This window comes from Leptodactylus fuscus, chromosome 2, assembly GCF_031893055.1.
Source record: "Leptodactylus fuscus isolate aLepFus1 chromosome 2, aLepFus1.hap2, whole genome shotgun sequence".
In the NCBI taxonomy this organism is placed as follows: domain Eukaryota; kingdom Metazoa; phylum Chordata; class Amphibia; order Anura; family Leptodactylidae; genus Leptodactylus; species Leptodactylus fuscus.
The window spans coordinates 252,693,060-252,718,906 of NC_134266.1; the positions used below are offsets into that span (position 1 = coordinate 252,693,060).

The following is a 25,847-nucleotide window of genomic DNA, read 5'->3' on the forward strand; positions in this document are numbered from 1 at the left end:
TACCTGCCTGGTGCAAAAGATAAGCAAGGGTTTGTACTTTTTGGAGCACCAGTGGTTATGTAATGTATGAGAGTATATAGATAACCCCCGTCCATTTGTTCTATTAGCATAACCATTAGCAGCAAGGGATCTTGTAAGGGTGTGTCTACACAAACAGCGTAAAGGTGGCCATATACTGTACATCAGATAGAAGTAGGTTGATGGTTCTGCAGCAACTTCAGAAAGGATTGGTGAATAGGGTTGAGCCGATCTTGACTTTTCAGGATCGATTTTGAAATCTGATTTCCAATCATTTTTCATTCGAACCCTATCTTGATCCCAATGCAAGTCAATGGGATTTTTTTTACTAATCGGATTTTAAAAACAATCCTATTCACTATACAGCATGGAATCTAACAATTGAACGCTTTAATTGTTAGAATCCACGCTGTGTAGTGAATTTTTTTAATCACTAAGTAGCCAGAGGATTTTTTTTTTTTAATCCTCTGGCTACTTAGTCCCCCCCTGGTGTCCACTTACCTGCAGAGATGGCTGGTCTGGTGCCCGGTGTTCTCGTTCTTCTTCGCCTCACTGCCCCCTGCCTCCCAGGTTAGGAGAGTGTGGGCGGGTACTGGGAGGGGAGACGTCATGTCTCCCCACCCTGTACCCGCCCACACTCTCCTAAGCCACAAGCCCCACCTTCTTCCTAGCTCTTTAAACACTATCCTGGGAGGCGGGGCCAGCGAGGCGAAGAAGAACGAGAACATTGGGCACTGGACCAGCCATCTCTGCAGGTAAGTAACTACTAGAGATGTTAGTTAGTCTCCCATTAGAATAAATGGACGCAGCCGGCGTGCAGGGGGTTAAGGCTGTGTGCTGGCTGCTTCCATTCATTCCTATGGAACCACAGCGGAGCCTTCACACTGAGTATACACTCCGCTCAGAATGAGTGGAGCATATACTCAATGTGAAGGCTAACATTGTTAGCTTTTCCCGCAATGCTTGGCCAGTAGCAAAGCATTGTGGGAAATAATCACCGATCTCGATCCCACCTAAAAAGATTGTGAAATTTTTTCGATCGCCGATCGGAATCTGATCTTTTCCGAACACGATCGCTCAACCCTATTGGTGAATGATCGATTTATAGCCGTACGTTTTCTTCTATATTTGCTGTTACATTTGTCCTGACTGGCCAGACATGTTCAATGACAGAACGAAGGACGAACAATATTTCTGGGAACTTTCTTTCAAGGAAAGCATGTTCGTGAACATTTGGCTAAAACTATCATATATTGCTAAATGTTTTCCAGCCGTATTAATGAGGCTGGTATTAGGCTGCAAAAACAAAGCAGCTTACCAATCCCCTGCTGTCATTCCAAACACCTATGGCTCCCCACTGCACTCCACTTCCTGCCCCAGTTCCGACATCGCAAATGGCTGGGTAAGCCAGTCACTCATCTGTGACCTGCTCCAACCCGTGACTGGCTGTACCAGCATGCTTAGCTATGTCCTGAAGAGTCAATACCGGAGTGAAGCACCGCAGGGACCTGCACCATCAGACTGGCAGTGATGGGGATTGGTCAGTATAAGTTAGCCCCCTTGAAACCCAATTCTGGTGATTTTAATCCCACATGATGAATATTTCTTGTTGGTTGAACTCATCCATTTCCCCAACTTTAAGAGAGTTTGTGTTGTTTCTGTTTAGTGGAGAATTAGGGGCCAGTAAAAACAGTAAATATTTGACTTTTCTTCTTTGGCCTAAGGGAAAAAAATTTTCCATAAGGAATGCTTGCCAAAATTTTAGTATTGCCACCTGGAATGTAGAGGGTTGCGGTACGAAAGGCGTTGCTAACTTTTCTTGGGGGTATGGGAGGTCTGTGTGTTTTGTCAATTCTCCCAAGTCGGGATTGACTTGGGAGAGTTGACAAGTATATATACATATATATATATATATATATATATATATATATATATATATGTAAAGCTGCATTTTTTTCCCCTGGAAATTACTCAAAGGTATGCTGAAACATAAGAGGCTTCGAAATTTCAGCCACATTATTGCCAGACTCTCTAGGGATACACTGGGACCATGGCTGCAATCTCATAGCTGTGCTGCCCTAATACAGAATTACAAACACATAGACAGGGCAGTTAACCCTTTCATTATCAATAATCTAATTTTGTTTTAGGGGTCGTTCACATTACCTTTGGTGACTGTCAGTAGTATCCGGACTTTATGTTAGTGTCTTTTTACACCAAATCCGTCATGTCTGTTATTTTTTGCAGACACAATAATCCAGGACACTAACTGATGCTAATGTGTCCATTTTTTTAAAGGATCCATTAAAAAAACGGATACATATGTGGCCTCCACGTTCCTGTATGACCTCCCTACAACGCCTGGGCATGCTCCTGATGAGGTTGCAGATGGTCTCCTGAGGGATCTACTCCCAGACCTGGACTAAAGCATCTGCCAACTCCTGGACAGTCTGTGGTGCAACGTGACGTTGGTGGATGGAGCGAGACGTGATGTCCCAGATGTGCTCAATCAGATTCAGGTCTGGGGAACGGGCGGGTCAGTCCATAGCTTCAATGTCTTCATCTTGCAGTAACTGCTGACACACTCCATCCACATGGGGTCTGGCATTGTCCTGCATTAAGAGGAAGCCAGGGCCAACCGCACCAGCATATGGTCTCACAAGGGGTCTGAGGATCTCATCTCGGTACCTAATGGCAGTCAGGCCATCTCTGGTGAGCACATGGAGGGCTGTGCGACCCTCCAATGAAATGCAACCCCACATCATTACTGACCCACTGTCAAACCGGTCATGCTGAAGGATGTTTTAGGCAGCAGATCGCTCTCCATGGCGTCTCCAGACTCTGTCACATGTGCTCAGTGTGAACCTGCTTCATCTGTGAAGATCACAGGGCGCCAGTGGCGAAGTTGCCAATCCTGGTGTTCTGTGGCAAATGCCAAGCGTCCTGCACAGTGTTGGGCTGTGAGAACAAACCCCATCTGTGGACATCAGGCCCTCATACCATCCTCATGGAGTCAGTTTCTGACCGTTTGTGCAGATACATGTACATTTGTGGTCTGCTGGAGTTCATTTTGCAGGGCTCCTCCTTGCACAAAGGCAGAGGTAGTGGGTCTAATGCTGGGTTGTTGCCCTCCTACGGTTCCCTCCATGTCTCCTGGTAGTGCCTCCAGTGTGTCACGTTGCACCATAGACTGTCCAAGAGTTGCCAGATGCTTTAGTCCAGGTCTAGTCCTCATTAAACCATCCACAACCTCTTCAGGAGCATGCCCAGGCATTGTAGGGAGGCCACACACACTAATGAGCCTCATTTTGACATGTTTTAAAGGGGTTGTCCCATCACAAGGATCCTATCTATACTGCTAGTTTATGTGGATTTAAGACTTTTCCTAAATGCATTGCTTTATTTGGCCGCTATCTTAATTTATTCACTTTATTGTTTACACTCTGTTCCTATGGCCCTTGGGATTATCTGCTCATTTGTCAAGTGAAGTAGCTGCCTGTGCTGGGGAGGGGCTGGGAGCAGCTCTGAGCTGTTTGTGTCTGATAAGTAGCTTCTCAGATAGGGGAGGTGAGAGCTCTGTGATTTCTGAGCTCTTATCAGTCGGTTTAATTGAATTTGGCTGATAAGGGCTAAGATAGGGAGTCGTTACCTCTGTATGTAATGCAAACTGACTCAAATCCAGCTCTGCTACATCAGCTTCACACTGTGGTAATTAACCGGTTAAGGACCGCCGTACGTAAATTTACGGCCTGCGGTCCAGGTACCTAAAGACCGGACTATTGTCAAAATACATCCTGTCTTTAGGTACCTTCTTGGCGGGGGGATGGGTGCGGGGAGGACGGGGGTTAGGTGTTACTAACACCTAACCCCTTCCTCAATAACGTCCAGTCGGAACTGAGTCCGACTGGACGTTTTAACCCTTTCGATCGCGCCGTGAAACATCACGGCGCGATCGAAAGGCATCCGCCAGCAATTGAATCAGATCGGCACCCCCCGCGGCGAGATCGGAGGGTGCCGATAGCAGTAAAAGGTAGTCTGGGGTCTGGCCAGTGACCCCAGACTGCCCGGAGCCCCCACATACCTGGTGATCCTGCCAGGACCTTCTGATGTCAGGCTGTGCGTCTACACAGCCTGACATCCTGCTACGGAATGCCATGTGGGACACCTGCAGGCTGTGTCTCACATGGCATTCTATATCAGCACAGTATTGCTGATTGAAGTGTCCTAAATGGACACATGAAAAAGTAAAAAAAAATAAAAAAAAAATAAAATGAAGTGTATGAAAAAAATTAATAAAGTAATAAAGCCCAAAAATCCCTTTTTCTCTATAGAAAATGAATTATATAAAAAAAGAACTAAAAAGTAATAAAAACAATGCATATTTGGTATTGTCGCGTCCGTAACAATCTGTACAATAAAACTGAAATAATATTTAATGTACACGGCGAACGCCGGAAAAAAACCCCGGAAAAAACTCGCCGGAAGTAATGATTTTTCGCCGTCTCACCTTACAAAATATACTATAAAAAGTGATCAAAAAGTCATATGCATCCGATAACAGTACCAATAAAAAGCGCAGGTTGTCCCGCAAAAAATAAGCCCTCAACCAACACTGTCAACCGAAAAATAAAAATGTTACGCCTCTCAGAAGATGCTATGCAAAAAACATTGATTTATGTCCCCAAATGTGTTTTTCCTCTGCAGAACTAGTAACACATAAAAAAATAACATAAATGAGGTATCGCCGTAACCGTACCGACCCGCAGAATAAAGGACACATGTTACTTATACTGTACGCTGCATGGCGCAAAACTAAAAAAGTAAAACTCAATGCCAGGATTGATTTTTTTTTTTTAAATCCAGCAAAAAAGGGTTAATAAAATGTATTCAATAAGATGTAGACACCCAAAAACGGTGTCATTACGAAATGCATCTCATCCCGCAAAAAACAAGTCCTTATATGGCCGCGTCACCAGAAAAATAAAGAAAATATAGCATCTAATAATGTGAAGACAAAAGTCCGCAAAAATCACCAAATTATTAGAACACAACTGGCTGCGGCAGGAAGAGAATATATAAGCTGTGCGAGCGGATATCAGGGGACACCCCATATTTACAGCTTATGAGGGAACGGACACCAGAAGTGACCCCTAAAGTGACCCCCAGAGTGACTCCCCCAATCATAGGAGCTACTGGGACATAGTACAGAATTTGGTGTCCCCAATGTCCTCCGCACCGCTTATATATTCCCTCTTCGCCATCCGCTGTGCAGTCACATCTGGCATACTAATCCTCACTACACCCCCTGATACATTCTTTGAGGGGTGCAGTTTTCAAAATGGGGTCACTCCTTTGGGGAATCCACTTTTCTGGTACCTTACAGGCTCTACAAACATGACATGGCGTCCAGATACCAAACATCTGAATCTGTGCTCCAAACGCCGCATCGCGCTCCTTCCCTTCTGCGCCCTGCTGTGCGCCCAAACTGCAGTTTATGACACATGTATGACACTGGTGTACCCGTTCTATCGGACGTAATGTCATATGTGGGTATAAACTGATATTGGGGCACAGCCGGACACAGAAGGGAAGAAGGGTTATTGGGTTTTTGGAGCGCAGACGGTTTGGTTTTTGGATGCCATGACACTTTTGCAGAGCTGAAACGCCAGTAACGTGGAATCCCCTGATATGAGATGTTATTTTGGAAACTACACCCCTGAAGGATTTATCCAGGGGTACAGAGAGCATTTTTAACCCCCAAGTGTTGCTATAACTTATTATCCATAAATGAATACGAAACTGATTGTGAAAGGTGAAAATGACCATTTTTCCAGGAATACGTCCTTTCAGTGCGTAATATGTTATGCCCGACTTGTATCAGAGATGAACGCTCTGAAAGCTGTTGTGCCCAGGATACCCGCTTAACAGTTTTTGGAGTGTCTCTGCTGACATAAGTCGGGCACAACATGTTGCACACTGAAATGGCAAATCAGTAAAATTTTCATTTTTAACTTCTCTATCAGTTGCGATTTCATTTCTGGAAACTAAATAAATGCAACACTCAAGGGTTAAAAAAATCTCGCTACACCACTTGATAAATCCCATCAGTGGGCTAGTGTCCAAAATGGGGTGACATGTCTGCAGATTCCACTTTATTGGCAATTCAGGGGCTTTGCAAAAGTGGAATGGTGTGCTCCAAAAACCAATATAGCGCTCCTTTCCTTCTGTCCCCAGCTGTGCCCAAACAGCCATTTATACCCACATATGGCATTAAGTCCGTTATCCGGGGTACACCAGTGTCATACATGTGGGCATACACTGCTATTTGGGTACCCAGCAGGGCGCAGATGTGAAGGAGCAATATGTGCTTTTGGAGTGCAGATTTAGATTCTTCGTTTTTGGACACCATGTCACATTTGCAGAGACCCTAAAATTGCCCCTACAAAATGGGGTCACTTCTTGGTGAATTCCAGTTTACTGGCACCTCCAGGGCTCTGCAAAAACAACATGGTGCCCAGAGGGTCCCTCTAAATCTCTACCCCAAAAGCTAAAACGCACAGTGGTCCTTCCCTTCTGAGCCCTGCTGTGTACCCAAGCAGCAGTTTACACCCACATATATAATTTTTTGCCCCTCGGGATGGCCCCTTAATAGTTTTAGGAGTGTAGGTCTCTGACAACACAAAGTGGGTGCAACGTATTGGGCACCGAAATGGCATATTTTTAAAAATTTCAATTTTCATTTTGTACATTAATTTTTGGGAAGCATTTTAGGCTCAAAATGATAATACCCCTTGATACATTCCTTGACAGGTGTAGTTTCTAAAATGGGGTCACTTTTGAGGGGTTTCCACTGTATTGGTACTTTAGGGGCTCAGCAAATGCGACATGGCACCTGAAAACTATTCCAGCAACATCTGCCCTCCAAAATCCAAATAGCGCTCTTTCCATTCTGAGCCCCAACATGTACCCATACAGCAGATTATGGCCACATATGGGGTATTGCCGTGTTCAGAAGAAATTGTGTAACAAACTTTGGGGGGATTTTAATTCTTAAACTATTTGCAAAATTAAAAATATGGCGCTAAATGGACGATTCATTGGGAAAAAAAGTAATATTTCATTTTCACGTCCCAATGTTAATAAAATCTGTGAAACACCTGTGAGGCCAAAATACTCACTCTACCCCTAGATAAATTCTATGAGGGGTGTAGTTTCCAAAATGGGGTCACTTTTAGGGGGTTTCCACTGTATTGATACTTTAGGGGCTCTGCAAATGCGACATGGGATCTGAAAAATATTCCAGCAAAATCTGCCCTTCAAAAGCCAAATAGCCCTCTTTCCATTCTGAGCCCCGCCATGTTCCCATACAGCAGATTATGGCCACATATGGGGCATTTCTGTGTTCAGGAGAAATTGTGTAACGAACTTTATGGAGCTTTTTCTCCTTTATCCTCTTGTGAAAATTAAAAATTTGGGGCTAAATTGACAGTTTGTTGGAAAAAAAGTAATTTTTCATTTTCAAGGCCCAATGTTAATAAAATCTGTGAAACAGCTGTAGGGTCAAAATGCTCACTCTACCCTTTGATATGTTCTGTGGGGGGTGTAGTTTCCAAAATGGGGTCACTTTTAGGGGGTTTCCACTGTATTGGTACTCTAGGGGCTCTGCAAATGAGACATGGCACCTAAAATTATTCCAGTAAAATCTGCCATCCAAAAGCCAAATAGCGCTCCTTCCATTCCAAGCCCCGCCATATTCCCATACAGCATACTATGGCCACATATGGGGTATTGCCGTGTTCAGGAGAAATTGTTTAACAAACTGTGGGGGGCTTTTACTCCTTTAACCCCTTGTGAAAATGAAAACTTTGGAGATAAAGTGACATTTTAGTAATTTTTCATTTACACATCCCAATGTTAGTAAAATCTGTGAAACAACTGTAGGGTCTAAATGCTGACTATACCCCTTGATGAATTCTGTGAGGGGTGTGGATTCTAAAATGGGGTCACTTTTGGGGGATTTCCATTGTTTTGGTACTCTAGGGTCTCTGCAAATAAGGCATGGCGCCTGAAAATTATTCCAGCAAAATCTGCTGTTCAAACACCCAGTGTCGCTCCTTCCCTTCCATGCACTGTCGTGTGCCCAAAAGTCAGTTTATACCCACATGTGGGGTATTTCTGTGCACAGGAGAAATTGCACAATAAACTATCAGATGCATTTTCTCCTTTAACCCTTTGTGAATGTGTTAATTTTAGGTCTAAATGAATGTATTAGTGAAAAAAAATGAAATGTCTAAATTTCACTGCCATATTATTTTTATTCTTATGAAATGCTTAAAGGGTTAACAAACATCCCAAATGCTGTTTTGAATAATTTGAGGGGTGCAGTTTTGAAAATGGGGTAATTTATGGGGGTTTCTATTATACAGGCCTTTATAATTACTTTCAGAACTGAAGTGGTCCCTAAAAAATTGGTTTGGAGAATTTTCTTGTAAATCTGGAAAATCGCTGTTACACTTTTAAGCCTTGTGACGTCCAAAATAAATTAAAAGACAATCAAAAGATGATGCCGATATAAAGCAGAGATATGGGAGATAATATTTATTCATGTATTTGGATGGTATGACTATCTGCTTGAAAAGTAGAGAATTTCACATTTTGAAAATTGCAATTTTTTTTCAAATTTCCATCAAATTTCCTAGTTTTTTTTATAAATAAATGCAAAAATATTGATTAGTGTTTACCACTAACATGAAGTATAATGTGTTACGAAAAAAACAATCTCAAAATCATTTTTGTAAGTTAAAGCGTCTCAAAGTTATTGCCATTTAAAGTGACACATGTCAGTTTTGAAAAAAGAGGCCTGGTCTTTAACATACTTTTGGGCCTGGTCCTTAACCGGTTAATTTACAACCAATCCCGTGCAAGTGAAACCCCGCCCACCTATGTGCCAAGAGAAGCAAGAAGTGAATAGAGCACAACAGCCTGCAGGTTAGTGAACAAGCGTCATGGGAATACCCCTTTAAGGACATTACATCATAGTTGGATCGGCCTATAGTGTGTTTTTCCACTTTAAAGTTGGAGGTGACTCCAAAGCCAGGCCTCCATTGGTTAATAAATTTGATTTCCATTGATGATTTTTGTGTGATTTTGTTGTCATCACATTCAACTTTGTACAGAACAAAGAATATTTCATTCATTCAGATCTAGGAGGTGTTTTTTGAGTGATCCCTTTATTTTTTTTTAGCAGATTAGATAGCTTTCTAGGAGCCCTAAGAGTCTTCTACACCATGTTGTGCGCCAAGTGAGGTTCATACTAAGATTTTCAAACCAAACCACCTAAACCTGAAACAGTTATAACCCAGATTACACCTAACAAAACTACACAAAATAATTCTTTAACTAGAGGGGGGATCCTCTCCTTGAAGTTTTAATCTTCTCTCCATGGTTGATGTCACTGAAATCCAGTGGTGCTTGACAGAGGTGAAATGAGAAGTTCCTGGGTCCCAATGTAAAATCTATAACAGGGCCCCTACCTACCTAGTGGTATATTTTATGGGGCAGAGGAACATTTGGTACCCCCTCAGGGTCTAGGGCTGGTAGCCACTGTTACCTCTGAGCCCTCTATAGCAGTGATGGCGAACCTTTTAGAGACCAAGTGCCCAAACTGCAACCCAAAACCCACTAATTTATCACAAAATGCCAATATGGCAATTTAACCTTAATAACGTGCAGGTCCACAATTGCAGATTTGCTAATATGGTCATACGAATGGGGCTTTATAGAAATTTCTGCTCCACTGTGACGCCCACACAGTCCAATCTGCTTCAGGGCCCCTTCACACGGCGTAAGCGCTCGGCTCATTCCGAACCGTACACGCAAGCGCTTCTAAACACTTTCCATTCACTTCAATGGGGCGCTCGTAAAGCCGGTTTTACGCGCGCTCCCATTGAAGTGAATGGGAAGTGTTTAGAAGCGCTCGCGTGTACGGTTCGGAATGAGCTGAGCGCTTACGCCGTGTGAAGGGGCCCTCACACAGTACAATTTGCTCCACTGTGACCCTCACACAGTCCAATCTGCTCCACTGTGACCCTCACACAGTCCAATCTGCTCCACAGTGGCCCCCACACAGTACAATCTGCTCCACAGTGGCCCCCACACAGTACAATTTGATCCATTGTGACCCTCACACATACAATCTGCTCCACAGTGGCCCCCACACAGTACAATCTGCTCCACGGACGGGCGCCCAAAGAGAGGGCTCTGAGTGCCACCTCTGGTACCCGTGCCATAGGTTCGCCATCACAGCTCTGTAGCTTTGACACCGGTGCGCGACCTTTTTGTGACTAGAAGTTGTATTGTCGCACCCTTGGACTCTCCATTCGCTTACATTGATGAAGTAATCTCAGGGTGACATGGCCATCTTTGCTGGCAGGACAGAAGTGGCAGCCATAGTCACCATGTGGACTTAGCCTTTGAGGGTCCCCTCAGGGTTTTGACTTATCTAACTGACTAGTCTAAACATGGCCCCTATAGTCTTTTCTGACGACTTTCCCCCTCATGACTCGATGTGGTCGCTCGTGTGGTGCCCAGCTCCGCCATACTGCCAGCTCGTCTCCACAAAACTTCTGGTCCCTTCTCCCTAAACTCTTCCTCCCCTCCGTGCGAGTCCGAGGACCCTCCTCTCACCCCTCTCCCCTCCCCTCCCCCAGGGCCGCCATTGGCTCTGCTCCCCGCTTTATCCCACACTGCACTGCGTGGCGCGTCATTGAACAGAGCCCATGATGGCGGCGCTGGGTGCGAGTGAAGTGATCGCCCAGCTGGAGAGCGCTGCCAAAGTTTTAATGGTGAGCATGGTCCGGCCGAGGAAGGAGAAGTGGCGGGAGGGCTGAGGCGGGCTGTCCCGGGCTGTGTGTGTGACTGGCACCTGAGGGCTATGCTGGGCATCGTGTGCGAGGGGCAGGTGCCCACACCGTGCTGGGGCAAGGGCTGCTGTCCGGTCCCTTCCTGTCTATCCCATCTGCTTCTTTCCCCTTGTGCTTATTGCAATGTCTTATACTCTGGATCACAGGATCTACACATGAGATCCCTCCATCTCCTCTCCAGATCCAGTTCTGTCCATACGTACAGGTGCTGGCACTGCCCAGCTGGTGTTGCCCCTAGCACTGGTTACCCCTGGAGGGGTATTTGGCTTTGCCTCGGTCACTATAATAATCTGGGTGTGATCGGCATTGTAGCTGCCCCACAATATGGTGATTGGTTCATCTATTGGGGGGTCCGATCCTTTGAGACCCCCACGATGGTGCTGAAACATGTTCCCAAATCATCTCCATGAAGTGATGTGACCCCCCCCCCCCTCCACTACAGATAGCAACGGACCTTTGCGTGTGTCGGTGGCTTTGACAAGTGGGGTGAGCCCCAATTTTGTTGGGGGATGCAATTATGCCCCCACTGACCCCTTCATTAGAAATGGATTTTGGGACTGATGTGATGAACGGGATAAATAGTGGGCATGCTTTATTGGCGTACGTCCGTACAGAATTGACTCTGGATTTTCCATCTCTGCATATTAATCCAAAATTTGCGCTGCCGAATTTTGCATCTTTTTTGTTGCGGATTTTACCTTATATGTTTGCAAAGAGTGAAATCCGTCTAATCCACCGCATTGACATGCTGGAGCTTTCGGGTCCCGCACCAAATGTAGTTGATTTCTGCTGCATTTTTTTTTTTTTTTGAAGTTTAGCAAAATCTCGTTAACTTTACCATTACTGTAAATGCTGAGGGTTTTCCGCTTGCATTTCTAGTACGGAAGATCTATGTCCCTATTCACAGACCTTGAGGCTTCATTGACATGACTGTGATGTAAATCGGTGAAATTACTTGTATTTCGCAGCCTGTTGGTAATTGTGGGACAGTCATTGTTACCGATCCCTCATAGACTGGAGTCTGTTCAGGGATTTGTGAAAATGGACAAAAGCAGGACCTGTCCTATTATGTAATGGACCATTCCCGCAGTCTAGTAAGAATACAGCAAAGCCCCGAGTCTCTTAAAGGGGTTGTCCAGGGACTGTTAATTTACCTGTCCCAGGTTATTGTAGCTGGTGGAGGAGGGGTGAAGCAGACTTGGAGACTGAAGGCCACCATCGATCACATGACTCCGGGATCGGATCGTGACATGGCCGGAACCCCCTGGGTCCATCAGCTTCAATATTCCACTAGAGATGAGCGAGTACTGTTCGGATCAGCCGATCCGAACAGCACGCTCCATAGAAATGAATAGATGCACCTGGTACTTCCGCTTTGACGGCGGCCGGCCGCTTAACCCCCTGCGTGCCGGCTACGTCCATTCATTTCTATGCGAGCGTGCTGTTCGGATCGGCTGATCCGAACAGTACTCGCTCATCTCTATATTCCACTACTGGTAAATGTGTAAATAAGGTCTCGGGGTCCATTTATGTGTTCACAATATGATACATTTTTCTTAACTGATTCGGCCCAAAAATTTGTGTATATTTCGATGACCTTCACCATTAAGAAAGGCTATTCGTCTCCTACCTTTAGATGTCTTCTCCAGGCCACCGCTCACTTAATATACTGTTTTTTTGCCGGTATGCAAATGAGTTCTCTCGCAGCAATAGGGGCGGGCCCCAGCACTCAAACAGCACTGGGGGGGGGGGGGGGGGCTTCCCTAATGCTGCCAGAGAACTCTCCAGCGCTGCCTCCATCTTCGTCAGGAACGTCATCTTCCTGTGTCTTCTTTCGGCGCAGGCTTTGAAACTTGTAGGCCTTGTGCAGAGCCGTCTGCGCATGCCCACAGGCCACAAGGAAATGGCCGCTTACTTACTGTGTAAGTGGCCATTTTTCTCGTGGCTGCAGGCATGTGCAGTAGGTTCTGCCCGAGGCCCAAAGCCGACAGGTTTCAAAGCCTGCGCCAGAAGAAGACACAGGAAGATGATGTTCCTGACGAAGATGGAGGCAGCGCTGGAGAGTTCTCTGGCAGCTTTGAGGATGCCTCCAGTGCTGTTTGAGTGCTGTGGCCCGCCTCCAATGCTGCGAGAGGACTCATTTGCATACCGTCGAAAACCGGTATTTCAACCGAACGGCGGCCTGGAGAAGACATCTAAAGGTTGGAGATGAATAGCCTTTCTTAAGGCTATTCCAATGTGGTTGGGAGAAAAAAATGTGTTTAAATGATAGAATCCCTTTAAGGCTGGGTGCACTTCTGTGCCGGAGACTCTGTTGCAGTGAGTGCCACAATTTTTTTTATTTTTTTTTGCTTTTTCCAGTGGTCTCAGATTAAAAAAAAGGACACCCAATGGATCCCCGTTATTGTCAATGGTGTCCATCGGATACCATTGGTGTCTTCTGTTTTAGCAGTCCGTTGTTCTGGTCCTTGTCATGTCGAAAGTTACTTCTGCAACAGAAGTGTTTTCCTATAGCAATCTGACACGTGTGAGCGAGGAGTGTCCCCTATTCCAGATATTCTAGGATTAGATTGAAGGCACTATACATCAAGTAAAGTTAGCCAAAGTGGTCAGTTTTGGCAGGAATGGATGAGAGACCCCCACAATGAATGTTCTGAAAAGTGGTGTGAACAGAGGCTTAGATTTGTAGCAGCTTCTTTTCTTATTGAAGTAAACGTGCACTGCACATGTTTATGGACAGTTTGAAGAGATACAATGGCGGCTAAAAAACCCCGCACCATTTCACAAAATGTAATGATTGATGTCTTGTCTTTTTCTATTTCTATCCTCTTGTCTACTGGATGACGAGTATTTGACAATTTTGTACATTTTTCAGTCGATTTTGTGGTAGGAGGTATACGTACCATCTGCAGGGACTCCATTTATACGTATCACATACATTTGACAAAATCCACTGGTGGTGCATTTTTTTGGCTGCCACTGTAGGTGTTGCCTGAACGGATATCTGGCTGGTCGGCCTGACATGTCAATAGTAGACGTTGTTACAGGAAAGCCATTGAGCCCGACGCTTTGTATACCATGTGACCACAATATTGCCCTGGACTAGCGGGAACACGGTGGCTCAGTGGTTAGCACTGTAGCCTTGCAGCGCTGAAGTCCTGGGTTCAAATCCCACCAGGTACAACATCTGCAAGGAGTTTGTATGTTCTCCCTGTGTTTGTGTGGGTTTTCTCCCATTCTACAAAGACATACTGATAGGGAAAAAAAAGTACATTGTGATCCCTATATGGGGCTGACAATCTACATTTAATAAATAAATAAATAAATAAATTATATATTGCCCTGGACCAAACTGTGGGTATACCTCTGCAAATGATGCTTCAAATTTTGTCTTCTGGAGAACAAGCAGGATGTCCTTCATTACACCACCAATTTGGACGTGTCCTTTCCTCTCTGCTTTTATACACAAAGGTATTTTGCTATGATGGAAAGTTTGTACATGAGGAATCATTATTGTTGAAAGGGAAAGAAAAAAAATATATTCTCCGCAGGAAGGAGGACTCTATCAAGAATATTGTCCAAGTGATGGGTCAGAACATTCATGTCAAGGTTGCCAGCTGGCTTCTGGGTATGGGCGTCTTGGATCCTGTAAGTCTTCATGTGCTCTTTACTCAGAGGCCCATGGCTGGAGTTGGTGCATATAAAGATGCCGTGTGGTGTGCTTGATAATAGCAGTGTCTGACCTAGTGCCCCTTACCCCTTGATTTGTCTTGCCAGGTAAGGGTAAGTCTAGCAGAGCTTTCTAGGTGAAAGGCCACACAGGTCACAGTGGACTTGCCTGCAACAAAAAGCAGCTGAAAAGCTAGTTTTTGCTGCGGCTGGGCTGGTTTTCAACCTCTGCATTGCAAAAGTGTAAAAAAAAAAAAAAAAAAAAAAAAGTGACCTTTTAACCTTTCTAATGTGCTTTTCTGTAAAACTCTTTGAAAAAAGTAAAAATAAATAAATACTGGCCTAACGTGGGCCAGGAGGGCATTCATTTTGGCCTTTGTCAAATGAGTGGAGTCCTACAAATGTCTCCTAGGTGTATATTTTAGACTTTGTTCACACATCAGTGAGTTCTGTCTGTGTTTTCCACATGGATCCTTTAAAGGGATTCTACCATTAAAAAAACTTTTTTTTTTCTGTGGCTAACTCGTCGGAATAGCCTTTAGAAAGGCTATTCGTCTCCTACCTTTAGATGGGATCTCCGCCGCGCCGTTCCTTAGTAATACCGTTTTTTACCGGTATGTAAATTAATTCTCTGGCAGCGATGGGGACGGGCCCCAGCGCTGAAAATGCGATGAGGGCGTCCCCACCGCTGCCCGAGAACAGGATCCTGCGCCGCCTCTATCTTCTGCTGGATCCTCCCCTTCTTCCTTCAGCAGCGTCACCTCTGTCGGCTCGTACACTAGTAGAGCCGACTGCGCATGCGCGGCCATAGTTCCGACCCTGCAATTGCGAGCATGTGCAGTCTGCTCTACTACTGTATGATCCGACAGAGGTGACTCTGCTGAAGAAATAAGCGGAGGATCCAGCAGAAGACAGAGGCGGTGCAGGATCCTGTTCTCGGGCAGCGGTGGGGACGCCCTCATCGCATTTTCAGCGCGGGGGCCCGCCCCCATCGCTGCCAGAGAACTAATTTACATACCGGTAAAAACCGGTATTACTAAGGAACGGCGCGACGGAGATCACAGCTAAAGGTAAGAGACGAATAGCCTTTCTAAAGGCTATTCCGACGTGTTAGCCACAGAAAAAAGATTTTTAATGGTAGAATCCCTTTAACTTCTACGGGTGGAAATTTATCAAGAGAAGAATTTTTAAAATCCGATCCATTTTACTGGAGTCTGCTTTGGTGTAAGTTGCAACAAACTTCTGAAAAGTCGCATGACATTTGGCGCATTTATAAGTCTTAACTCCACTGTCTGTTCTGCTCCCTCATTGGGGTGAGATTGTGACAACTTTTGTGACTTTTTAAAAAGTTGCATTTGGTAAATCCGGAGTACAGGCGGGTTCATTCAAGTCAGTGGGTCCTTGATATTCATGGACAGTACACAGGTATGGCGTCTGGTGTTTTTTGTGGACACGTGTTTGGAGTTCGTGTGGCCCTTTGGATGGATAACGTAAAGTTGTAAAGCGGTAGATAGAAAATAAAACGTACGTGTGAATAATGTCTGGAACTTCTATCTTCAAAACGGTCTGTCGAGAGGTTTTTTTTTTTTTTTTTAGATTAATTTCTATACTATAGTTGCCTCTAATTTTGGCCTTAGGTTGGGGTTGAGTCGATGATCATATGGTCTAGGGATGGGAAAGCTGCCATAAATTTTACTAGCTAAGCATCTCCGATCGTAATGGAAAATAGCCCAAAAACTTCTGGGCCTGCTGTATGTGTACATAAGTGGCTCTGGACTAGCCCTGAATCTGCACAGTTATTCTTTCCCACTGACCGGCAGGTACTTTTTTGTGTACTTTGAGCCCTTTTAGGCTGATTGTGACTACCTAAAGGAAGAAATTTTCTGCTTTTTGGATAATTTTACAGCGACGATACTGGATTTACGCGTTAGTGTTTCTTGTAACCCGTACCTTAGGGTTTCTCGGTTGGCTCTGACCCTGGGTCACATGGTCTGGACCAACATCTGGCCCTCGGTTTGCTTCTCTTTACTATTGTCTGCCAACCCTATAGCATGGGTAACTACCTCTGGACATGGGGAAAGGGAGGGAGGAGGCGTAGCCAGGTGCTGATTTCGATCACAAGACCCCAAGGTAAAAACCCTGGAGGACCCTTTTAAGCCTGGGACCGCACTGGTTCTACTTGAATGAGATTCGCATCCACTTGCTGCAATGTACAGTAGCGGCACAGTGAATGGGATTTCAGCTCTTCAGGAAATACAACACAGTGTGAGTGCTATTGCTATGCGATTAGGACTTGAATCAATATCTCGATTAGTTAAACACTTTACCTAGATTATGATGAATTAACGGTTGATCCTTTTTAGGGTATACAGCAAAAATCGAAATAATGGGGGCACTCACCCAAGGAGTCATTAAAACTTTTCAGGCTTTATTCCACTTCATTAACAACAAGAACTAGAGAGAGGCATGCAGAGATGGAAAAACAGCGACGATCGTTTTGCACTTCTCAGGTGCTTTTTCAAGCTTAGTATGAACCCTTCTTTAGGGTATGTTCACACGGCGGAAAATGGATTCCACGTGTGAACATACCACGCGGCTAGCCGCGACACAATGCCGATGCAGTGCACCAGCACCCCGTCACGGCATTCTGCTCCGGATTAGGCCCGAATGAATGGACTTAATCTGGAGGGAGTCTCGTGCCATGGCTGAGTCAGCCGCGGAATCCGCGGCAAGATATGGCATGTCGCTTCATTTATCCACTACTAGCTAGCGAAAAAAGTAGCGCGTGGCTCACGTCAAGTCAATGGGAGTTGTTTTTGGCAGCAGATTTTGAGACGGATTCCGCAAACTCTGTGTGAAGTAGCCCTTACATACCATGCTTCCTATTTCCGTGATATGTCATGCCACTAAATTTCGGTTCCAATTATTCACCTGGATAGTGTACAATGAGTGACATATCCTTTAGCCAATGACTGTGTGTGACAGTACGCCATGAATACACAATAGTTGGTGCGAGCATGGACATAATGGTTCACTGAGGTGATTTTTGATTATATTTCGATTAATTGCTCAGCCCCAGTATGCGCCTTGTCCGACCCCAGTCCTGGCGTCCCAGTGGTTAGTTATGTGACAGCCATACACTAATTCAATTTCGGAAACCCTACACAGTCCCCTGCAGCAGTCGCTTCATTACATTAGTTCCACCTGAAGATTAGTTCCAGATAGCAGGCAGCGATTACGGATAGCTGCGAATAAATCTCTTCAGGTCATGTACACGCAGCCGTTATCGCAATGTGATCAAATCCCGTGAATCATAGTGTAAAAACCCAGCCTACAGGTAAAAGCTTACCGATCTGACTGACTTTGTATACTTTGTGTGCTGTACACTTTAGTCCCAGTTTTCCTATTGACTATATATTACAAGTTCATATACAAACCTGATTTAAATTTTTATTATTTTCTATAATTTTTAGTGAATTTTTAATTTTTTTTTCTCTGCGTGGGTTTCCGTGTGGCATCGTAACACCTGTAGGTTTTATGTTCGGTGGTCATAGAAGTATGCAAATAAGCGTGGCCTTTCTTGTGTAGGCGCGGGTGACATGGCCCATTATACGGTTAGCAATGCTGGAACTGTAATGGCAGGCATCTGGAGAATTTGCTGTAACTGCACATCTGCAGGAGCTATGCTATATAACAAGGGCGAACATTATATACTGAAGGACACAGCTGTCAGTTGCTGTCATTTTTAGAAAAAAAAAACTTCTTTATACAGTTTGCAGATTTAATATTGATTTTTTTTTTTTTTTTTTTTTTTTTTTAGTATAAAGTCATTTCTGTCCGTTCCTTGGGTTTCCGGTGTAAATTTTTGACGGAGCCTCTCCATGGCCGAACCATATAAATACCCTTTTTGTTCTCTCTGTAGAGTCCAATGACTAGATAGGCACGGGCTCAGCCCATATTAAATATGCCTGTACAAGAAGGGGAGAAGGGTCCTCTGTAGTTCACCAAACAGAACAAGTGCACAGATGACATCACTTGCCCCAGCTGCCCTCCTACTCCGTTATCCCCCCCCCCCCAATACCTGTTACCCTCTCTGTGACTTTTTTTTGTTGTTGTCCCGTCAGACATATATGAAGAAGTCTGAGTCGGTGGTCTGGCCCATCGAATAGTTTCAGACCAGTTGTCCAGAACAAGCCCAGCCATTTCATAACACGTTGGCTTCACAGCAGTAGCAAACGGTTTTTAACCCCAAATAAGTAAATCAACCTGCGCCAAGTTGTAGAATTCTACGAGTCTCCAATATAATACACAGCAATACTAACACATTGCAATGTATTTTAACTATTGGCATAAACCCATACAGTCATCCTATTGGGTGCTGAAGTAGCACAATACTGTCACTACACAGTGTACAGAGCCATCTACTTCCTACTTTTTGCACTGTGCTGGTTTTAGTTGCAAAGTTTCTGCAGAAACTTTTTTTTCATGCTTCGTATACCAGGAAACTTGTGTATAGGGCATAACAACTCTGCCCTAGAGATCAGTAGGGTTGCAGCTCTTGCTGTGCCTTCTCGTTGCTGTTTGATGGGCCCGTGGTGCTATAGATCATCAGTATTCTAAACTTGGAAGCCTCCTTTAGGCTCCATGCACACGCCAATGGTTTCCGTTCGTAATTGTGAATGAAGGTACGGGGTTAAGGCAGGACACTTAATTGAAAAATTACCAAAACCAAACGTCCATCCAGATAACTGGTGCGGTTCAGTTATTACATACTATATATATATATATATATATATATATATATATATATATATATATATATATATATATATATATTTTAAAGTGTAGATTGTGAGCCCCCATATATAGGGTTCACAATGTACATTTTTATTTTCCCTTTCTCCTATCAGTATTTCTTTGTAGAATGGGAGGAAATCCACACAAACACGGAGAGAAAATACAAACTCCTTGCAGATGTTGTTCCTGGCAGGATTTGAACCGAGGACTCCAGCGCTGCAAGGCTGCATTGCTAACCAACCGAGCCACCGTGTTGCCCCGGTTATTTCAATATTTGTGAGGTTCCACCTGCAGTTTTAAACATGTCTCAACCAAAGCTGCTATTATACTCTGGTGTCTCTTCAGATTCCAGATTATAATAAGTGGAAGCCCAGGGGAGACTGACAAAAAATGTTACTCGCCTCTCCTGGCCTCAATGATTGGGTCTCAATGATCATGTGGCGCAACCGCTGGGCGAACCTTGAGGGATGAATCTCCAAGTGCATACTCTTATCACAGAGTACTCTTACAGAATTGCAAACATTTTCCCTATAGATTTAATAAGGGAACAAAAATCGGCAAAAACCTCAATGAAAAAAAGGCAGAAAAAAACTAATGCATTTTTAGTAGAGGCGAACGAATAGTAGTCGAAACTATAGTTTCGAATACCTCGCTCCCATAGGAATGCATGGAGGCGGCCAAACACTAAGGGGTTAAGCGCCGGTTGCTAACATGCATTCCTATGGAGCGAGGTATTCGAATCAACTCTAGTTTTTAGCTTTTTTTTTTTTTCCTGCGGGTTTTTTTTCTTTTTTTTTTTTTGCTATGTGGGGCCACAAAAACCATTGGGGTGCCCTGTAACACTAACAATCCAAGTCTTGGTTTTGAGTGATCTATGCATTCATTGCTAAGCGCGGTAAGGATTGCGCAAGATGTTCACACTTGGACTTGTGCCATAGCCTTATGTGTAGTTGTAGATCATGTAAGTCTCGTGATGTGTTTTACCTCAGATTGACATTAGATAGTATGTGACTTGAGTTGTCTGTCTGGAAATCTTCTATAGTGCATCTGTAATTCTAATATACAAACTGGACCAAAATATTACCGTGGTCTGTGAATGCCAAGGCATGCTGGGTACAACTGAATATAAGATTTGGAATACATCTTGGTAAAGAAAAATGCCACTGTCTATCTTTCTTAGGCTGAGCTTGTAACATAGAAGTCTACTGTGAGGTAGGAGGAGACCGCTGGGAAAGACTTACCGATAACGACAGCTGTTCACCTCTGATTCATGTGGTAATGATGATGGCTCCTTAGAGACTACTATATCCAATAAGATAATGGTCCACCGGAATGAAGCAATACATCAATGAACTGTGTAGCAAACTCCTTCTGCCCCTCCCCTCTCTATAGACTTCTGTGTGCAAGCCTGGATGCTGAAATACTGCTGCTATTAGAGGAAAGAATCTGAATGAAGGAGAAACGTCTTGAGAAGGACACCTTATTCTTCCACAAGAGATCTTACCTAGTTTCTTATATTCCTCTTTATTATTTATCAAATAATCCTTCTGGACAATACATTTATTTTTGTATTGAAAATATAACATTATCATTTTAAATTTTTTTTAATTTTTTTTTAATTTTTTGATGGGGTGATAAACAGACACTTACCACCTCAGCAATCTCGATGAGCTATTCTATAACGTCCCCACCTCTTCTGTGCCCTCACACATGGCCAGCCTTGGTTCCTGCCTTCCTTTGGATGCCGTACTCTGGTGCACTGTCAGCAGAATATATTGGAACATTCCAGAGGTGCAGACGCTTCTTCTGCTGTATAAAGAGCCCTGCCTGAGGAATGAAGGAAACATCCGTTTGCTTGAACAAGTTGACATTCACAAAGAGGTGCTTAAAAAGAATTTTTTTTCTACGTACAGCCGCGCTCGAAGCTTTGAACTTTTAGACTAAGGCCCCCACATTGCCGAAACGCAGCAAAAATACAAAAATGCTGCATGTTACAGTACCAGAAAAGCGAATGAGACTCCGGCTTTTCCCATCCGCACATTGCGGAAAAACACTGTAGAAAAGCGTGTCGGTTTCATCGTGCTGTCACGTCAACAAGTATTGTTTTTTCTGGTTTTCGCAACATGGGGCTTTAGCCTTAAGACTTTTCTGACGTCTATTATTTCAACTTTTAGTTTTTTTTCTGCATAAATCACAAGGAATTCCAAAACTGACACATTGTCACGTATGGTGGGGCGGCAAAGATCACAGGCGGATCCTAGGATGTCACAGATCTGCATGAGGATTAGTCCCTCTGCTATTTTTTTGGAGATAGTAATCCTTGGCTTTTCTATGTTCAATCCATAGGAAATAAATTCCATACTGCTTTCCCTTCATTACAATAACAGGCCTGTGGAAACCCCATTCACATGCATGAGATGGATTGTTTTTGCGGTTGAATTGGATTCCACTTGGACCCGGTGTAAAAATCATATTTGTGATGCTCCTGTAAGAGAAGACCCCTAGACCCCACTCAGCTAATTTGCTTGTGAATAAAATCCTGTTTTACACGAAAATGGAGCTGCAAAGTGGAATAAGAAAGACATCTTTGGAAAATGTAGAAGCCTCCGCGTTACTGTCATGAGCTGGAAATGGATTCTCCTGCTGGCAGACTCCCTTTACGCACTGTCTAAAAGATTGGACTTCAGCCTGTGAGCTGCCCCTTTGGAGCCAAGTGTATAGCGTTATTAGGGATATGGCCAATCACCAATTTGTACAGACTTATAATGGACAGCACGCATAAGAAAAATAGGATATTTGTTCGTGTTGCGTTCTGTATGAATTGTGCCATGTATTCTCAAATCCCACGCCACGCAGAGCACCATATGATGATTGCATTTCTTTCCTGGTAACTGCCGCACACCCATATTACATGTGAATGTGTAATACCGTATATACTCGAGTATAAGCCGACCCGAATATAAGCCGACCACAAAAAACTGGGAAAACTTATTCACTGGAGTATAAGCCGAGGGGGGGAAATGCAGCAGCTACTGGAAAATGTCAGTGATTCCGTGAGGCCGTCCCAGACACTTGTATTGGTCCATATGCAGGGTATAGGTACAATACATTGAGGAAAATATTCAGGCTTCACATTTTGATATGAATAAACAAAAAAAAATACCAATCAAATTAGCATCAATTTAATACCAATAATGAGAATGTAAAACAGAATTTTAGAAAACTTTCAAAATATTACAGAGGAAAATCTCCAATTTTGCATAGATAGAAGTGTACAGAGCCTTTTCTATGGCATTTATACTTGAGCTCTTTGGGCCTCCTATTTTGTCTTGACCATCTGAGGTCCGGATCACATCTGCGTTCTGGGATTCCATTCCCCTCTCCGCGTGAAAAATGCGGAGAGGAAACTCCTGCAAGCAGTACTGTTCTCTCAGATTTTTCTTGCAGAAACCACACGGACCTTGTTATAATCTTATAAGGCAGGGGTAGGCAACCTTTGGCTCTCCAGCTGTTCTAAAACTACAACTCCCAGCATGCATACTTGCTCTGCTGTTCTTGATAATCCCATGGAAGCAAATGGAGCATGTTGGGAGTTGTAGTTTCACAGCAGCTGGAGAGCCGAAGGTTGCTGACCCCTGATCTAAGGGATCCGAGCCATAAGATGAAAGAACTGCTTGTAGCGCTCAGACAGGATTGTGTGGAGGTGAGAGAAAAGATTCTGTTGCACTGAAAATCCTCAAAAGCACAATGGCCTCCATAGTTCTTACATGGAGGGAGTGTAGAACAGCCAGAACTGACTTCTCTGCCGAATTATGTAATTGGGAGAGAAGGGTCTTGGCAAAAGAGGTGACCAAGGACCCAATGGTCACTCTGGCTGAGCTCTGAAGATCCTGTGTGCCCATGTTGTGGTGGTATTTTTCAGTGGCTTGGGTGAGGAGACTGTTCAGGGTTGAGGGAAAGCTAAATTGAGTAAAATGGAGAGATTCCTATAATGAAAACCTAATCCAGAGGGTTTTGGATGTCAGACTGGACTGGACTTCTCCAACACAGGAGAAGACCGGCTTGGGGACAATTCTTACATGAACCCAATCAAACCTTTCTGGAGAGACCTGAAAATGACTGCCCACTGACTGTCCGCACCCAACCTGACAGAGCTTAAAAAGATCGACAGAAATCCAAATGCCTAATCCAGTTGTGCAAAATTTATGGCATCATACCCAAGACGACCAGAGGTTGTAATCCCTGCCCAGGGTCTGAATACTTATGGCAATGCAAGGTTTTAGTTTTTCCTTTCAATAAATTAGCTAAAATTTCTAACATTGTGTCTTCACTCTCAGCATGGGGTACTGAGTGAAGAACGGGGAGGAAGGATTCTCTTTTATTAAATTATTTTAGCCCCAAGTAAAAGGGTCTAAAGACGTCCCAAATGCAGCGTACATAGGACAATATGAAGACTGTTACTTGTAATGTGCGGTGCCCGTCCTACAGACGTGATTTACCTGCTGGCGGACGTAGACAGAAGATGGAACTGCAGAAACAAAGCAGATCTTATGTTGTACAATGTGTAATAGCAAAATCTCCAGCAGCATCTCAAAGGGTAGAGAAGACGAAGAGCAACACTATTGTTTAGTTTGACATTTTGAGGCCAAAAAATGAGCTGTAAAGTGGGTGGACATCTGCAGACCCGGGATTTCAGTCAGGAGGCATTGTTCTGGAGGCAGATCCCCGGCATGTCTTGTCTTTGTGCCGGGCTCTCTACATGGCAAATTACAGGTATTCATCCTGAGCAATGGAGACGTAGCTGTGGCTTGCGGGGTGTATTTGTAGACCTGACATGGACAAGCACTGTTCCCTGTGACACTTGTTCTAGTAGTTTTCCCAGCATGTTCGGTTGGTAGTATTCCACTAACTGATCCCACCACCGATGTTTTGGTACAATTTGCCTTCTATAATTGTATAATTCAGTGTTGTATCCACCCTGTATTTATAAGGTTAGGTAATTGGGTTATGGATTGGCGGTATTGGCATGTGTTTAAAGTGTGTGCTACAAAATGTCTATAGTCTGTATTGTTGTATATCTGTTTGAACCCCCACCCCCCCAAAAAAAAAAACTTTATGAAGCCACAGTCACATGGCAGTGAATCTGTCTGTCTGTTTGCCAAATTTACTAACCTGACTATCCTGCCAGAAGAGGCATTACTAGCCTTATAGTTACCTATGCTGCTAGAAGTCCCTGCCCCTACACTACATGCTGGCCTATAGTGCTTATAGTACAGGACATTGTCACTGGTAGGCAGGAACTCCTAGCAGCATAGGTAACTATAATGCTAAGAGCCCCTCTCCTGGAATGATGTTCGAGCTGCTAAGTCTGGTAAGCACATGGACAAAGTTTCACTTGGGATATGACTACAGTGTAATAGGTCCATATTAAAGGGATTCAATCATTAAAATGCTAATTTTTTGTCCCTAACACGTAGGAATAGCCTTAAGAAAGGCTATTCTTCTCCTACCTTTAGAAGTCTTCTCCGTGCCGCTGTTCGGTAGAAACCACGGTTTTCTCTGTATGCATAGGAGTTGTCTTGCAGCACTGGGGGCGTCCCCAATGCTGCGAGAGAACTCTCCAGCGCCGCCTCTGTTTTCGCCTGGAATGGCCTCTCCCTGCATCTTCTTTCAGCGCTGGCTTCAAACTTCTAGGCATGCGCAGTCGGCTCTGCTGTCGGGCTGAGCTGACTGTACATGCCCACGGAAATTTTCCTGTGGCCGCTTACACAGTAAACTAATGTAAGCGACCATTTTCACAGTAAGCTGGGGTAAGCGGCCACAAGAAAATGGCGACGGTCATGCGCAGTCTGCTCTGCCCGAGGCCCGACAGCAGAGCCTATAAGTTTGGAACCAGCACTGAAAGAAGACTCAGGAGAGTCCGTTCCAGGCGAAAATAGAGGCGGTGCTTGAGAGTTCTCTTGCAGCATTGGGGACGCCCCCAGTGCTGCAAGAGAACTAATTTGCATACAGAGAAAACCGGGATTTCTACCTAACAGCGGCGCGGAGAAGACTTCTAAAGGTAGGAGGAGAAGAATAGCCTTTCTTAAGGCTATTCCTACGTGTTAGGGACGAAAAAAATAGCATTTTAATGATTGAATCACTTTAAAGGTTTCCTCCACTTGTCTTTGGGTCTGTTCAGATGGTGGCATATAAAGAGGAATTGAGGCTGCCTTCCGGCTCAGGTTTCTCTTCATTTTCCAGCAGTCAAGCTCCTTATGGCTAAAGCCGATGTAGAGCGTTGGATTTCCGCCACAACTTTCACTCATTGATTAGTCCGAGCTGAATGAGTTGGATAAGCGGAGTGTCTTGTACTGCGGCCGTGTCCCTGCTTCAACCTGTCTCCCATTGAAAACAGGAGCTGTGCTTTTCTTCTCGCTGTGTACAGTGTACTGGCTTGGG

At 44.3% G+C, this 25,847-nt stretch overlaps 1 protein-coding gene across 1 annotated transcript in view; it reads left to right on the plus strand.

The window, feature by feature from the left end:
• Positions 1–10,780: 10,780 nt before the first annotated feature.
• The window catches only part of XPO4 (exportin 4), an 83,068-nt gene continuing 68,001 nt past the window's right edge, over positions 10,781–25,847 (plus strand). The window contains exon 1 of the mRNA XM_075266039.1: positions 10,781–10,862. Within this exon, the coding sequence (XP_075122140.1) occupies positions 10,797–10,862 (66 nt within the window). The 5' untranslated portion in view covers positions 10,781–10,796. The remainder of the gene's footprint in view (positions 10,863–25,847) is intronic.